Below are 17315 nucleotides of genomic sequence, written 5' to 3'. Positions count from 1 at the left end.
TGCAAATTCTGCATTCTACAGCGGTGCAGAATTCCAGCACGAGTATAATGGACAGTGAAGTAAATGCAGGTCTCTTGTCATGTATCTGTAGAGCAGGGGTTCTCAAACTGGGGGCCGTGACCCCTCAGGGGGTTGCGAGGTTATTACGTGGGGGGTTGCAAGCTGTCAGCCTCCACCCCCAAGCCCTGCTACGCCTCCAGCATTTATAATAATGTTAAATATTTAAAAAGTGTTTTTAATTTATAAGGGGGTGGGGTTGCACACAGAGGCTAACTGTGTGAAAGGGGTCACCGGTACAAAAGTTTGAGAACCATTACTGTAGAGGGCAAATTGTTTCTGTAACTCAATGCTGTAGAAAAGGGACAATAATACAAATACCCTTGCTTTTCCATCTTTAAAGTCAAGATATTGATGGGTAGAGTCTATATCAGGGGTCGGCAACCTTTCAGAAGTGCTGTGGCAAGGCTTCATTTATTCACTCTGATTTAAGGTTTTGCGTGCCAGTGATACATTTTAATCTTTTTACAAGGTCTCTTTCTATAAGTCTATAATATATAACTAAACTATTGTTGTATGTAAAGTAAATAAGGTTTTTAAAATGTTTAAGAAACTTCATTTCAGTGGTCCCCAACCTTTTTGTGACCAGTAGCACATTCATGTTTTCAGAAGACCGTGGCGGGCGCCAACAATTTTTCAAGGCTTATTTTGTATTTGTACATTAAATAATACAAAAAAAATTAATATTACATAATATATGAATCCAGAGAGAAGAGAGAAGCCGGAGAAATGCCGCGAGGACAGAGAACACCGGTGCCCGCAGCCCTGGAGTACTCTGTCCCCAGCAGGTCCCCTGCTGGGCACTAGGTGGGCGCACATAAATGCCCTGGCAGGCACCACATTGGGGACCACTGCTTCATTTAAAAATTAAATTAAAATGCAGAGTCCCCCGGACCAGGACCCAGGCAGTGTGAGTGCCACTGAAAATCAGCTCGCGTGCCGCCTTCGGCACCCGTGCCATAGGTTGCCTACCCCTGGTCTATATGCATCTCAGAGTATAAAAACCTCACTAACTGAAATACTGGCCATAGCAAAACAAGAATGTGAAACTGTCATTAACATTTCAATATAGGTACATAAATCCTTTTTTTCTTTTTACCATTCTGGATGATGGTTTGTGATCTTGAAAATCTACCATGGATTGCTGTCATATGTAATGGTGTTTTCCCATCTTTACTCTGGAAATAAAACAAACAAAAATAAAAAAAACTATCAACCTAGATTATATATCAAAATCACCAAGGAGAAGTGAGCCTTTTCCACCAACCCCTTCAATTCCCTCTCCACACTACTATAAAACAGTTGCTAGTAGTAACAAACCAGGATGACACTGCAGGCTATTCAACACTGCTGTTATCCTGTTCTTGTTAATCCCTTCTCCAGCTCTATCTGACAACTCAATGATGCACACTCACTCAGAATTATGCCTTTAGGACAATCAAGAGGATAGTGGCAGCAGATAATCTTAGCACCAAGAACTACATTTACTTCTTCCCTAAATCTAAAGCCAAAAAATAAAGCTTCTTTTAAAGAACAGACTTGTATTCAGACTGAATAAGAGAACCTTATTACAGAACATTACAAAATATTTTAGAAGACTGACATTAAAATATTCATCTGTTTCTTTGATGTTACTTCAAAATGAAACTCATAAGTAATTCATCACAAACCACAAGTAATCCTTAAGGCGAACTATTCAACCACAGAGGGTACTCTGCATTTGACACACATATGAAAAGTACAATTAACCACTCACCCTGAAAAGGTACCCTGAAATTAGGTCAACTTTAACACAGGAGGGGATTCTAGTTTTTAACAGCACTATCTAAACGCATTCATAAAGTGTCTCTCCTATGAAATTTAGTCCATAGTTAGCTCATTATAGGTTAATGAAAAATCTAAATGCACACAAAAAAATGTTACACACACACAAAATACTAGGCAATGTGACACTAAATTGCAATCATCATATTACCATATAAAGCTATACCATTTTTTATTCCCTTAGATGCACATACATAGCATGTTAATTAACTGCATACAGTAGAATGAACACAAAATTCCCTATTGCAAGGGGACAAAGTTAAACCTGCTGTGGGAACTTCCCCACTAACTATCTTGATGGTGTGCAATTAAATTCAGAACCAGAACATACAGGTAAGATTTCAGGAATATACTATTTCCTTCATAAGTTTTTTTTTTAAAGCATTCTAAAATAAATAAGTTGGGAAGAAGTATACACAGAACTACAAGAACAGATTCCTTAGGCAACGAACAGCAGCGTCAGTCCACTGCACCAAATGAGCCTTTCAAATATTTCCTTTCTTCCTTGGAAGTCTTCCATCTAAGTACTGATCAAGCCTCTCCTTGCTAAGCTTATGAGATCTGACATGATCATTGCCTATAGTAAAATAGCTGTAGGCTAATGGTTATTTGGTTGCATTCACTGAACCTCAATGAAGTGAGATAATAGAAGATTAAAACACAGGTCTCTTGTATAATGTACTATCAGGCAATATATGTCTATAAAATACTTATTTTCCAAAAACACAAATCTCTAGAAGAAGCCATTGTTATTACACAGCAACAACAAGCCCAGAACACTATGTACTCTCAAGTGGTCAACCATACATGCCTAAACATGGTTTCACTTAAAATTAGATATATCAAGTCTACTCAGACCACTGAGACCATTTCTTTTCAAGAATCCAGCGAATACTAGTTCAAATACAATTAATACATCCATATACATCCCATAATATACTTCTACACGTGCAAAATCGTTATTTGAGTTTGCTATACTCTTTTTCGACTGGATGTTGCAGGAAAGGAATAGTGTTGAGCAGTAGTCAGTAGGCTTTAAAGATCTAAATTACTATATGGATACTGACAATTTTGTACCTGCCAAAACAACCTATATTTTCCCCCTCCCGTGGAAAACAGATAAAGGGGGAAAACATATCAAAAGTCTAAAATTTCAGCTGCTCACTAATCTGTTGTATGCTTTCCTCCCAGAGGTGAAGCCAACAAGACTCTGGAGTGGACATTTCAGAGTCTCCAGAACACTCACTCATCAAGGTCCACAGCATATGCACACATGCATCCTCTTCCTATCCCAGATACCCACCTATGCCCCCTCTACATCTCTAAAAATCATAGAAGTAGGTGACAGCGGAGAGAATTATAGTAGATATCTAAACTTACAAAGTAATATATTTGTGATTATAAATTGAATATTGTATTTGTGTGACAGTTGCCAAAAACTGTACAAATATTTTGAACTTTAGCATTAAAAGCCAAAAATCAAGATTATATTTGAAAATAAAAAATTGAGCACAGCTGAAATCCTCTGTACATATTGCTGAAAAGTTTTACAATAAACTCTACTGAATAAGAGTAGTCTAAAGAAGCAAAAACCACAATACTAGACAATCCTACTATTTTAACTAAAGGAATAATCCTTAGGGAAAGCAAGGAATCTAAAGTCGGTATTTGGCCCTAAACCAGGTAACAACCATCCTACTCAATATTTGAAAACCAGAACTGACTGAGCAGAGCTGGAATACTCTATTACCGAAAAGTTCACACTACTACAACCACCTCTGCAAAGTAAAGCTACTACTAAGTCAATCTCCTTCCTTCCCTGCAAAAGTGTATCTAAAAAAAAAGAAGAGAATTCCTATTTTAATTAAATAACCTCCAGCAAAGCAGGAGAGAAATACCAATCTTAGTTACATCAATATAAACCCATAATAACTCCATTAATTTTATTGCGATTACACTGCATTTATACCAGTGTAAAAAGGCCCTTAAACTTCTCTTGTAAGCTCATATATACCCTTCTCCACAAATGGATCTGGCAAAGCAAACATGTTCTGGGATGCAGCCACGGATCCGGATCCCCTTGGTGTGAGGGGCACCCTCTCTTTTCCAGTCATCAGTATCAGCGCTGAGATCTTCCCCGGCACAGAAGAGACTTGTGTTTTTGGAGTGCTGGAGATGAGGCCGAGCTGGTGGAGGGAATGTTGATTTCCTTGGATTTTGAGAAAGATTTAGTCCCATGCTTATGGGATTGCATCCTAATCTCCCAAATAAGGCTCTCTATTGGGTCAGCAGGGATGGTTCTGTTGGCACTGGAGTCGGACATAGTAGTGGGAGGCTCACTCCTCACTGAATTAGCCATGATGTGAGCTTCTCCCAGGCAGTAGAGGCAGTATTGGTGGTCATCGCTGATCGATAAGGATCACATGCAGGAGGCGCAGAGTTTCTACCCTCGAGCTCTGGGCATAATCTAGTACCCGCATGGGGCAGTGGAGAAGTCCCTAAAGTCTACTCTAAACTAATGTTAAAACTATTAATTACTAAAACCAGGAAAGAAATAAAACTAGTAAAACTACTGTTAAAACTATTTACAACTATGCTTTTTACAACTGCATCAGACAAGGACGATGAAGGTTCCGACCTAGACCTTGCAGCGGTGAGAAGGAACTTGAGATGCAGTCCTTCCCTCCCTTTATTGCCTCGGACAGAAGCACAAGGCGAGTCAAGGTGCATGCAAAGACTAACAGACGCTACTTTCAAACTCTCTGACTCTGGGTGCATGGTGCACATGTGTAAACCCCCAGTGGAATACAATAGGGACTATCACTCGAAGATGAACCCTATGTTTATGAGGGTGGAGAGAAAGAGATATTGGGCATCAGAGTTGTAGTCTAAATATTGGTTTTCAACCTGGGAATGATCTCACCCTTCCTATATATTCCAGCTAAATGGGTGATAAGTATCAGTTGGCTTTGAGACTGAGTGTGCCAGGTTATTCTTGGGGCTGATAGCTGACCAGGATATGCTGGCTTCCCAAATTTTTTTAATATAATTTGTTCATACATTTATTTTTATTGCTTTTGTTAACTTCATTTATTTAAAATAAATCTAGACACTTATGTGGATCACATGTCCTCCACCCCAGACATCAGGGGCTGTAGCTAACTGTGAGGACCTCTGGCATATCTATCAATAAGCCACTTCTTGCTGCTCCATAGAACCTGCTCCCCTTAGTCCTCATACTTGGCATTTTGGTAGCAAGGAATGGGACCAATTAGCGCTTTTGGCATCTGGAAAGGCACAGGAGGCAGCACAGGATTTTGGAGGTAGTTGCTGTTTTAGGTGGGATGTATCTCTTCAGTTCCTCCCATTTGTGGGCAGGAGCAGAGATAACCAGTTTTTTGGGGGGGGGGGGGGAACAGAAAAGGAGGGGGAAGGGTTTTGGACTCTTAGTTCCAAAAAAAAACCAATTTCCCCTTGTCTCTACCTCAATAGCCAGCCACACACCAACAACAATGGACAGGCACGTTACCTGAATGTTTATGAGGACAACTGTCATCATCAGACTTGAGTGAGCCTCATGCTAAAATAGTTAGGGCAGTTCACACCTCTCTCTGATAGCTGTTTCAGGCTCTTCGTTTGCAGACTTAGGAAGACCTCACAGCATTTTTCTATATTCAAATTTATTTTTGCAACCATAAGGCTTAGGAAATTTAAATTTTATAAGTCAAAGGAAATATTAAATTCTGCAACAGAGGTGGATTCTATGGCAAGTCCTACAGCCATAGAATTATGGCCAGGAGTACATTTTTTCTCTCAGTCCATTTGGGTCCACTAATATGCTGACCATGTCAGCCAGCAATCTGAGTCCTTCTACTGGCTAAGTCTCCACTACATCAAGTACAAGCTTTGGTTCCTTACCTTTAATGCCCTTCATAACTCAACCCCTCCCTATTTATTGACTCTAGAATCTTCTGTTTCCCTTCACCGTTCTACTAATGATGCCAGCCTTGTTTGCCTGTGTATATTTCTCCCACAAACACTTGTGTGATTTCTTCCACACTGGTTCTTATTTATGGAGTACTCTCAGAAATATCTTCTAAAACTACTAACCTCTTTCAAATTTCTTCTCAAAACCTGCTTTTACTGTTATGCATATGGGACACTTCTAACAGATAATGGCCGATATGGATTTCTGACAATTATCTTATTTAGTGGGGCCACCTAAATGCATGTTCTTTCATTGTCTCCCTCATCTTTCCTCCCTTATTCCTTCAGATTGTATATGCACTATCTGCGTTTCATCTTAAATTAGATTGTAAATTCTTCGGGGACAAGGACTGTCATATACTCGTCGTCTGTAGAACTCCTAGCACAACAAGGTTCCACAATCTGACAGGGGCATATAGGTACTATTGTAATAAAAATAAATTAAACCTTGTAATTTAAAATATTATATCTGCTATAAAGATATAGATGTATTGTATGTTACAACTTATTGAATCCACCTTTAGATTCGTTTCCTTACCTTCATATTTACATCTGCTCCATTACAGACCAAAAGTTCTAAACACAATGCTCCATGTGTTGATGCAGCAGCAAAGTGCAAAGGTGTAAAACCTTTCTCATTCATCTGATTTACATTAGCACCACAGTCTATAAGTTCATTTACTACAACATCTTGTCCATTGTAGCAAGCTACATGAAGAGGTGTATTTCCGTAGGCATTTGGTTCATTCATCTGATGGGAAAAAACAAGACGATTAGTTAAGATACTGTGAAATTCTACCACACTTCTTTTTATGCCATCAAGCAACAGTATTTAATTAAGTACAACGGAACATCTTTTGTTGTTATGCAGGATGTCGTCATTGCATTCTGTAATACCACAAAACAGTACATTAAATGTGTTCTGGACTGGATTTCCTTGACCAAAAAACTTTGGAATGGAATACTTTTTAACCTCTCTGAGAGGAGATAATTAAAGTGTTTGGTAGTGTGAAAGGAATAGTTGTGTGAAAGGAAGGTATTCTGCCACTTGTAAACAGAATTCTCCAAGTTTATTACCACAGCAGATCCACATTGTTGGGATCATGTACCTTGATTCTATGAGCCCCAAAAGCTCCTATAATGCAGAGACATTGCTGGCAAGTACATACCCTTCCCTTGATCTAAACATCAAGATTGTATACTGGAGGGTCTCACGCTTTTGTAGGCACACCCCATTGCACACAACAGAGGCTCCTCGCATTCCTTAGCCCCTCCTCAAGATGCCTGTGTGCCATACAGCCATCCCCTTCTATTTCAGGGGCTCTCTGAAACCTACCTCTCATGCCAGTGGTAGTGTGCCCTCAGCGTTTCTTCCCCACATTCACTCTCCTGCCACATGCCAGGGTCTCTGTGTGCATCTCTATCCATCACTTTCTCCCATACCAAGGTCCCTCATTTTCCCCACTGCCAGGGTCATCCATTCTCTCCCTAGCCCCCCAAGGGTTCTCTGTGCCACCAATTCATCCCCCATGCCAGGGCTCTGTGAATACCCCTAGTCCATACATTATGCTGGAACATGTTAATGGCTACCATCAATCAGTTCGTTAATCTATAGACAACTACAGAAGTGGCTAAAGCTGCTGGGTGTGCTACATGAATGGAAAGGGCTCCATGTGCCCCCATTTCCCTCTCCCCCCACCCAATTTTCACCAAAATCAATAGGGTTTGTGTTATTTTGTAAAATATACAGAATTTAAAAATATTGCGCGCAGAATTTTTAATATTGGGGCACAGAATTCCCCCAGGAGTAATTAAACGTAGACACTTAGGTGCCTAGATCTAGTCATCTAAATAAGTGGTCTGTTGGTTCCATGGTACTGAATGTCTGCGGGGCCTACTGAATTTAATAGGATTTTGGGGTGCCAAATACTTCTGAAAATCAGGCCACATATTAAGGTGCCTAAATATGGATTTAGGTGCTAATTTTAGGCACCCAAGTTTGGAAATATTTGTCTTAGCACCTAAGATATAAGAAGCTAATACTGCATTAATGTGCAAATTGAGCTCCAAGTTACGTTATACAAAGAAACATCCTAGTTTTCAAACTACAACTTCAGAAGCAATGGCCACTCTGTGCAAGATGACTCAAAAGGTCAAACTCCAATAGGCTTACAATTCACTTTATTGCTGAGATGATAAAAGAGATTTATTACTGACAATATTTTTAATATAGTTTTATAACTAGGTACTTACATGACCAACATCAGTGTAGTATCAGAGTACTTCACAATCATTAATGATTTACCCTCAAAACTCCTGTGAGATAAGGAAGTTTTATCCCCATTTTACAGATGGGGAACTGAAACAAGAGATTAAGTGACTTCCTCAAGGTCACAGAAAAAGTGTAAATCAAAGCTAGCAACAGAACTCCAATCTCCCGAGTCCCAGTCCAGTGCCTTAAACATAGGATCATTCCTTCCCTCCTGGAAAGGAATGAAACCATTTAAGGACAAGTTTACCTTTAAGTGAAAATCTGTAGAAGAAACTTGAGCCTAGGGAGTGAAGTCTTGTAACCATTAAATAAATGAGTGAAGGCCTTGTGAAGTACTCTTACTACCATTATTCTTGATCATGAAGAAAGGAGCATTCTCTGCACCACTATATTCCTGATCAGTAATAGTTTAGATTTTTCTTATGTCATTTGCCTTTGGCTACATGTTTACTTACATCAACTCCAAGATCTAGAAGATATTTGACTACGCTGATCATTCCACTAGATGCTGCAGCATGTAGGGGTGTATATGATTTCTTGTCTTTGCATGTCACTTCAGCTCCATGGGTCACAAGTAATTTCACAACTTCAATGTGACCTGGGCAAATAAAAGAATAAATAAATAATATTAAGACGCAACTTGATTTATCAGTTGTGCTCTGACTTTTACAAAAATAATATCAATTTATTATTAGCTGCATTTGATCAACTTTTAAAGGTGAAAAATCCAGTACAGACTCTCCTCATTTAAAAGAAGCAAAGAACCATATTCTTTCCCTACCTCATTTCCTTATGATTTATAAAGGCAGTCTAAAATATTTTCTCCATGTATTTTCTCCTACTCCAAACACTCTCTCTAGCCTTGATTTTTGTTTTATATAAAAAATATCAGATCTTGTCTTCTGTTTTTGCTGAAGGATTTTTTGGAGGACTTAAAACCTTACATCAGCCCATTAGCTCTCAAATCCAACTGAGAGGGGAAGGGATTTTTAGTAAGCTATTTAAAACTTTTGCTTATCTGATTTAATACCTATCTAACCCAAACTTCTGTCAAAGATTTGAAAGAAAAGCTCAGAACCTTGCTCCTTCAAACTGAAGACTGAGAAAACTTCCATTTAATTTCTTAAGGCCTCCTGCATGAATCGTGAAAAGACTTCATATTCCTGAAGTTTCTAAAGTAGAAACAAGCAGAAAGATAAGTCTCTTTTTAAGAAAACATTTCTAGACTTTGTAATATAAAAAAATAAAATGATTTTTCCTTTATAGATATGGTTTTTTTTAAACTTTACCCAAAGTGATTTAGAAACCCAAGTTCCATTTTCAAAAGAGACTTAAGAATTCATAAGCCTAAGTCTCATTGAAAGTCAATGGGACATACGCTAATTCCCCAAGTCATTTTTTAAAATAAAGGCTTGGCTATGCTTAAAAGGCTGCAGTAGCACAGCTGTACCAATGCATCTGCGGCGCTGTAGCGCTTCAGTGAAGACACTACCTACGCTGACGGAAGGGCTTCTCCCATTGGCACAGGATGGTAATCCAGCTCCCCGAGAGGCAGTAGCTATGTTGATGAGAGAAGCCCTCCTATCGACATAGCGCTGTCTACACTGGGAGTTAGGTTGTTATAAGTTATCTGACATAAATGAAGTTATGTTGCTTAGGAGGGTGTTTTATTCATCCCCCTGAGCGACATAAATTATGCTGTCATAAGCCACAGTATAGACATAGCTTAAGTGAGAATCAGGTCCACTGTATATGAATGTACACACAGTGATTTCTTTAAAAAAAATTAAGAAGTTAATTTTATCCTTCCCTCTCCGCTGTCCTCATATCTATTAAAAAAATGAAAATTAGACAAGTGATATGCTCCAGGGATAAAGTATCCTATTACGTGTCTATAAAAGTAGCATGTGCTAAAATTGGTAGATAGAATGTAGCTTAGCTAAACAAGAGAAAGCATTTGTTTTTCCAGCTGGGTGAGCACACACCACAAAATGTACGCGTCCTCATTACAACCCCGATAATGCTTGTCCATACATAGCTGTGGCATCTCAAGCACTGAATTTCATTCCCTCAAAACTACTTCTGCAGGTAGGATAAATCAGTTCTTAAATACTAGTTTATCTGTAAGAACACTGGATCAAGAACAATCACACACATCAACCTCTTGGCTGAAGTGATTATTAACAGTTGAAGTCTGATGTCAGCATGGCTTCAAACAATGAGTAATGGTATTAACATTGCTTAAGTCACTGGGAAGTGTCAGCAACTTTCTAGCTGCCATAAGCCTCCCCCACTACAGAAGAAAGTCTGATCTTGTTCTGTTTTACTCTTTGGCACTATGAGTATGGATTTCCCAGCATGATGTACATATTTTACACTAGTACTGGATTGCTCCAATCCCCGGATTTCATGGATGAAAGACTAATTTAAAACAGGCTTCAAACACAGATTTCTGCAAATTGGATTATTAATATTCTTGTATAAGTGAAGCAATTTCTGGGACAAGAAATCCAGATGTTTGTGACTAAATCACTTTTACAACCATTCTGATCTATCAGGTGACCATTAATTTACATTCCTCCCCCCCTTCCAAATATACATTTTCTACTTTGTAAACTACAGAAGACTTTACAGACCTCAGCACCAAGCATGTCTGCAGTGCTTTATAAAGTTATTTAACAACTCTTCCTCAATCCACCCATACAAATTTAGGAGTTTCATTTATAGGGCAGATACCTATTCTGACTTCTTTATATTTAAACAGAAACATATGTACCATGAACCCTCCCCCACCACCAATTATTATTATTAATAGTCTGAGTAAATGATTTGAAAATTGTATTTTCCCTGTTTCCAGCTCCTGTCTCCACTTTCTGTTTCAAGTCAGAATTTGGGAATACTGTCCTGACAAAAATCTCTGCAGATAAAGCAACACTGAAAGAGCAAACAGTACCTTAGCAAAGGCCTGGGCTGACAGTGCTTCTGCAGTAACAGACAGAGGAAGTTTTACTCCTCTAAGGCCTTATCTAGGGTAAAGGGGGTGAGGGGTAAAATCAATTTTTAACCCCATTTAAAACATTACTTAGCATCTAACATATATGCAGCTTAATATCTTTAAAATCATGTTAGACTTTGATCAGCAAATACAATTGTAGAGAGGTTAGCACTTAGCATAGATGCAGTTTAAGTGATGTTTCAAATGGAGTTATCTAACTCAAGGAACCTAACTTAATTTAAAGAAAAAAACCCCAAAATATTCATTACTTTTTCTAGTCTACACAAGGCCTAAGAAACTAGACTGAAGATACCATAGTTCTAGCTTCACTGGGAAGAAGAGAACTGAGGTACAAAAAGCAGAGTTGGGAATGATAGAGGGAGTGGTCACTTGCTTCCATAGCCATGCCTAGCGGACAAGGGAGTAGAGCCTGTGATATCCTTTGCAGTCCCCATCTAGAAACAGTGCCAAGAATCAGTTCCTTTCTCTGCTGACAGCAGCATGATCACCTTACCTTTCTGCAGAAGCAGTCAGAGGCTCAGTTTTCTCTATGCCAGCAGTTCTTAAACTGTGGGTTGGGACCTCAAAACAGGTCGTGACCCCATTTTAATGGAGTCACCAGGGCTGACGTAGACTTGCTGGGGCCTGAGGCCGAAGCCCGGGGGCTTTTGCTCTGGGCAGCAGGGCTCAGGTTACAGGCCCCCTACTTGGGGCTGAAGCCCTTGGGCTTCAGCTTTGGCCCCCCCACCCAGGGCGGTGGGGCTCAGACTTTGGCTCCCACATCTGCGGCGGTGGGGCTCGGGCAGGCTCAGGCTTCAGTCCCCCGTCCTGAGGTCGTGTAGTAATTTTTGTTGTCAGAAGGGGGCTGCGGTGCATAAAGTTTGAGAACCCCTGCTCTATGCAAACTATTTCTACAATGTTTTTTTAAAAAATGTGTATGCAACACACTAATCCTTTAAATGAAAGCCTTTCAGAATCACAGCTGAAAAAAGTATGTTAAACTGCACTCCTCGGTAAAAATGAATAAGCACAACTTTGCTTTTCCTTGACAACTTCTCTCGGGGTTCATTACATTACTTGTTTTTTAATAGAAGTAGTTCCTAAGGTTACTACTTCAATATAATCTTTGCTATACTTATATCAGCACAAGCTTGAACTAAGGCAAAAAACAAACACCTACTCAAATATGATGTTAAATGTCTGTCCTACTGATACACATGAAGGACATCTGTCCAAGCAGCAATCTCTCCTAGTACATATGCAGTAAGTATTAAGACTGAAAATGGGGCAAATTATCTAGATCTATGCTACTATCTTTACTATCATAACAAATTGATATGAACAAAGACCAAAGAGTTAAAATGTTTCAAGTGTCTATGGCATAATCCATATTATTCATCAATAATGCACTAATCTTCAAGTTAGTCAGGCACCAACACAGTTCTAAACCTCACTCTGTTTTACTCAGTGAAGTTGCAATATCAAAGTTTTATGCGTTGTGCCATAACTTTAAGGTAAACTTGTTCACCAATCATAGACCTTTCCATTACTAAATGGAAGTCAAAGTTTCTATTGGGACAATGATATTGAAGAATACTTCTTTATGAAAGTTGTAAAAATGACACACAAGACAAGCTAGAAAGGGTAGGGACATGTTCTTATATTAAATATAGTGCACAAGGTAGGATAAAATCAGCTCCACGATCCAAGTGTCAGTGCACTGCAGAGGCACTGACAAACAATGATTTTGCTCCCTCCCCACCTCCGACCCCCATCTCCACGCCCTCCCCCATAGCTTTTATTTCTTTCTATTCTCCTGAACCTTTTAATTCCCCCACATCAGAAAGTATTTAGTTCCTCTCCCACCACAAAGAAGTTAATATGAATTGTCAAAAATAAAAACACATTAAGGTTGTGTTTAAATAATTTTGAAAAACGGAAATGTTAATGATTAAACAATGTAAGTCATTATATAATATATTGCTTAACATAGTTAATTCTGTATTAAGATATAGAATCGTAGGACTGAAAGGGACTTTGAGAGGTCATCTAGTCCAATCCCCTGCACTCATGGCAGGACTAAGTATTATCTAGACTATTCCTGACAGGTATTTGTCTAACTTGCTCTTAATAAAAATCTCCAATGATGGAGATTCCACAACCTCCCTAGGCAATTTATTCCACTGTTTAACCACCTTGACAGCTAGGAAGTTTTTTCTAATGTCCAACCTAAACTTCCCCTTGCTGCAATTTAAGCCCATTGCTTCTTGTCCTATCCTCAGAGGTTTACAACAGTTCTTCTCCCTCCACCTTTTATATACTTGAAAACTGTTATGTCTCCTCTCAGTCTTCTCTTTTCCAGACTAAACAAACCTAATTTTTTCCAATCTTCCCTCATAGGTCATGTTTTCTAGACCTTTAATCATTTTTGTGGCTCCTCTCTAGACTTTCTCCAATTTGTCCACATCTTTCCTGAAATGTGGTGCCCAGAACTGGACACAATACTCCAGCTGAGGCCTAATCAGCACGGAGTAGAGAGAAAGAATTACTTCTCATGTCTTGCTTACCACATCCTGCTAATACATTCCAGAATGATGTTGGTATTTTTGTTTGCAACTGTGTTACACAGTTGACTCATATTTAGCTTGTGGTCCACTATGACCCCCAGATCCCTCTCTGCATTACTCCTTCCTAGGCAGCCATTTCCCATTTTTTGTGTGTGCAACGGATTGTTCCTTCCTAAATGCAGTACTTTGCATTTGTCTTTATTGAATTTAATCCTATTTACTTCAGGCCATTTCTCCAGTTTGTCCAGATCATTGTACCAAGACAATGTAATTATAATGTTTCATTGCAAATGATCCGAAATAGCGGAATAGGATTTTCCTCCCCCTTCCCCAAACTCTCCACAAATCCTGTACTGAAGAGATTTCAGTCTATTTTTAAAAGAGGTGCTATATAAATGCACAATTTAAACTGATTTCAAAGCATTTTCCATGCTTTTTTTTTTAGTGACTCTAAAAACTACGCACAGCATACAAGAATAATTTGTATCTATGATGAAGTGCAACTGCCATTAACAGTGCTATAGGACACTGTACAAATGTTTAGGAATAACTGGGAGTAGGGAAACATAGTTAGATAAATTGTAAACTATCCAGAATAGAATTTGATCAGCACATTAATGCAAAACTACTACTCTAGAGTGCTGAGGGATCTCTAATGTTTACAAATGGGGGATCTTGGTTTTATATCTCATCTGACGAATTCCTATACTTGCAGAGCACATAATATCAATTTTTCTATTCTTCTCTCCTGGGCTGGATAAACTATTATTTTTGAAAGTCAAACTGCACCACTGAATAGTCAAGACTATGGAATAGCATCAATTAACTTTTTCCTGCAATTGATAATTAAACTCAGGTTAATCAATGCTGACTTAATACGGTATCTTTATCATATAATTTACATTTTGAAGTGACACCTGCTTCTAGCCAATTTCCTAGAAATAGATCTCTGTTACTGTTTCAGAGCTGTGGCCACTACCATAAATTCTTCCGTGAGACTAATACTGAGCTAAAAGAAAGGAGAACTGAAAGCAATTACAGCTGGTGCCAAGTCATAAGAAATTACAACTTTTTGTGATGTTAACAGAAAGTATTTTGTAAGTACACAGATGCCACAGGTAGAAAAGACATCTGAGAAAAAAATGTGTTGCACCTGCTCAGAAGTCAAAGAAAACTGGTTGTTACTGAAAAGTGCATCAGTAGCTGCCTATGACTTATTTAGAAGTACAACTAAGTTATTTAGCCAAGGCTAAGGCTAAGAAGCTTCTGTTAGAGTATCAGAACTAAAAGCCCTTATCTGCTTTTCTTTTAATCTTTTCACTTCTTGAATGAAGCTAGAGGTGAGGAACCATGACTACAGATAAGCTGAAGAAAAGAATTCCCATACTTATTATAAACAGCAAAGTTCTACATAAAGGGCTAATGGAAGGAAGTCAACATAAAGGAAGCCTATATCATTCTGACATGATAACCAACCCATTGTGGCCAATTTCATCATCAGAGGCAAGACAATGATTGGGGAAAAAGAGGCTGAAATCCTGGAATAAATGTGGAAGTGCAATAATTTGATGTTTTTTTCTTGGTCCATTTCCCTGTTAAATAAACAAAACAAAACCCAAGCAGAGAACCAATCAACCAGAAATACAGATATCTTAAAGACTACTCTTCCTCCTTTTTGTGTCAGCTTCTGATACTTTACCAGAAAACATCATATTTTTAGTAAGGCTTTTGACATAGTCCCACATGACATTCTCATAAGCAAACTAGGAAATGTGGCCTAGATTAAATTACTATAAAGTGGGTACACAACTGATTGAAAGATACTTTCAAAGAGTAGTTATCAATGGTTATCTATCAAACTGGAGGTCCCACAGAGGTCAGTTGCAGGTCCAGTAGTATCAATATTTTCATTAATGATTTGGATAATGGAGTGGAAAGCATGCTTATAAAATTTGTTGATGATGCCAAGCTGGGAGGAAATGCAAGCACTTGGAGAACAGGATTAAAATGAAAAATGGTCTTGACAAAATAGAGAATTGGTTGGAAATCAACAAAATGAAATTCAATAATGACAAGTGCAAAGTGCTACACTTAAGGAAAAAATTAAATGTACATACACAAAATGGAAAATAACTGACTAGGCACTGGAGTTACTGAAAAGGATCTGGGAATTACAGCACATCACAAATTGAATGAGACAGTGTGATGCAGTTGCAAAAAACAACAACACTAATATCTTTCTGGGGTGTATTAACAGGAGTATCATATGTAAGACATGAGAGACAGCTGTACTGCTCTACTTGGCACAGGTGAGGCCTCAGCTGGATTAATGTGTCCAATTCAGAGTGGCACACTTTAGAAAAGTTGTGGATAAACTGAAGAGAGTTCAGTAGAGAGCAACAAAATTGGTAGAAGGTTTAGAAAACCTGACCTATGAGGAAAGGTTAAAAACTGGGCATGTTTAGTCTTGAGAAGAAAACCTGAGGGGTGACCTGTAACAGTCTTCAAATATCTTAAAGAGGACAGTAATCAATCTTTCTCCATGTCCATTGAAGGGAGAACAAGACGTAATGGGCCTAATCTGCAGAAGGGAGATTTAGGATAGATATTAGGAAAAAGGTTTTTAACTATAAGGATAGTGAAATACTGGAATAGGCATCCAAGGGAGGTTGTAGATCCCCATCTTTGGAGATTTTTAAGAACACGTTGGATAACACCCATCAGGGAAGGTCTAGGTTCACTTGATTCTGCCTCAGTGCAGTGGGCTTGAATGGATGACTTCTCAAGGTCCCTTCTAGTCACATTTCTATGACTCTATAACCACCACTTATGAATGCTGGAGACTTATATTTATCTCTATTCAGTTTCCTCGTACGCCGATCCTTCCTCTTAGTAGCCATGGGGCATTAGTGCACAAGTTTTCAATCAGGAATCCACATTAAACCAAAAAGTGTTAATGTTTAGGGGGAAAACTGTTTTACTTAAAATAAATTAGCATGTCATTTTTTCTGCCACAAAAGCATTTATTAAAAAAAGACAGTTTGCTGTATCCTATTACAAATTTTATATGAGATGTATAGATACCTTCCTCATAATCACCTACTAAGTAACCTCGACTAACGTTTTTGCCTAGAAATTAAAGTATATAAATTCAATAAAATGAAGTGACTGACTTTCTCCCTAATGCACAGAGAATCAGTTGCAAAAGTGTACATACCCATATATGCTCCCCAATGTATAGCTCGTCTGTCTTTCTTGTCAAATGCATTAATATTGGCACCTCTAGACAATAACAAACTCACCATCTAGGGTGAAGAAAGAAAAATAAGTAAAATACCTCTGCTCAGAATATAAAACTATGCATAGAATGTGGCATAATAATGAAAGCAAAGAATAAATATTGGGTGAAATGAAACCAAATTTTTAAATCTTTTAAAACCACGATTCCATTTACATCGCTTCTGATATTTTGTGTATTTAAGTACGCTGGCTGCCCACGTTAGTGACAATGTTGTGATCATGGGGTCCTCTAAATTATATATCAAGTGACAACCAAAATATTTCAGATTACCTATTTTATGCAACTGTTTAACAATCACGGCATACTATATGT

General features: G+C 38.4%; 1 protein-coding gene across 3 annotated transcripts in view; it reads right to left on the bottom strand.

Annotated features, from left to right (window-relative positions):
* Positions 1 to 17315, bottom strand: part of ANKRD28 (ankyrin repeat domain 28) — a 198263-nt gene that overhangs the window by 47204 nt on the left and 133744 nt on the right. For all 3 annotated transcript variants that reach the window (XM_045005108.1, XM_045005106.1, XM_045005107.1), the window contains exons 6-9: positions 16920 to 17007; positions 8596 to 8738; positions 6407 to 6619; positions 1157 to 1235 (exon numbers count right to left, since the gene is read on the bottom strand). In XM_045005108.1, the coding sequence (XP_044861043.1) occupies positions 1157 to 1235; positions 6407 to 6619; positions 8596 to 8738; positions 16920 to 17007 (523 nt within the window). The remainder of the gene's footprint in view (positions 1 to 1156; positions 1236 to 6406; positions 6620 to 8595; positions 8739 to 16919; positions 17008 to 17315) is intronic.

Source organism: Mauremys mutica, chromosome 2, assembly GCF_020497125.1.
Source record: "Mauremys mutica isolate MM-2020 ecotype Southern chromosome 2, ASM2049712v1, whole genome shotgun sequence".
In the NCBI taxonomy this organism is placed as follows: domain Eukaryota; kingdom Metazoa; phylum Chordata; order Testudines; family Geoemydidae; genus Mauremys; species Mauremys mutica.
The sequence above is the reverse complement of the archived record's forward strand: the minus strand, read 5'-3'. Positions and strand labels throughout refer to the sequence as shown.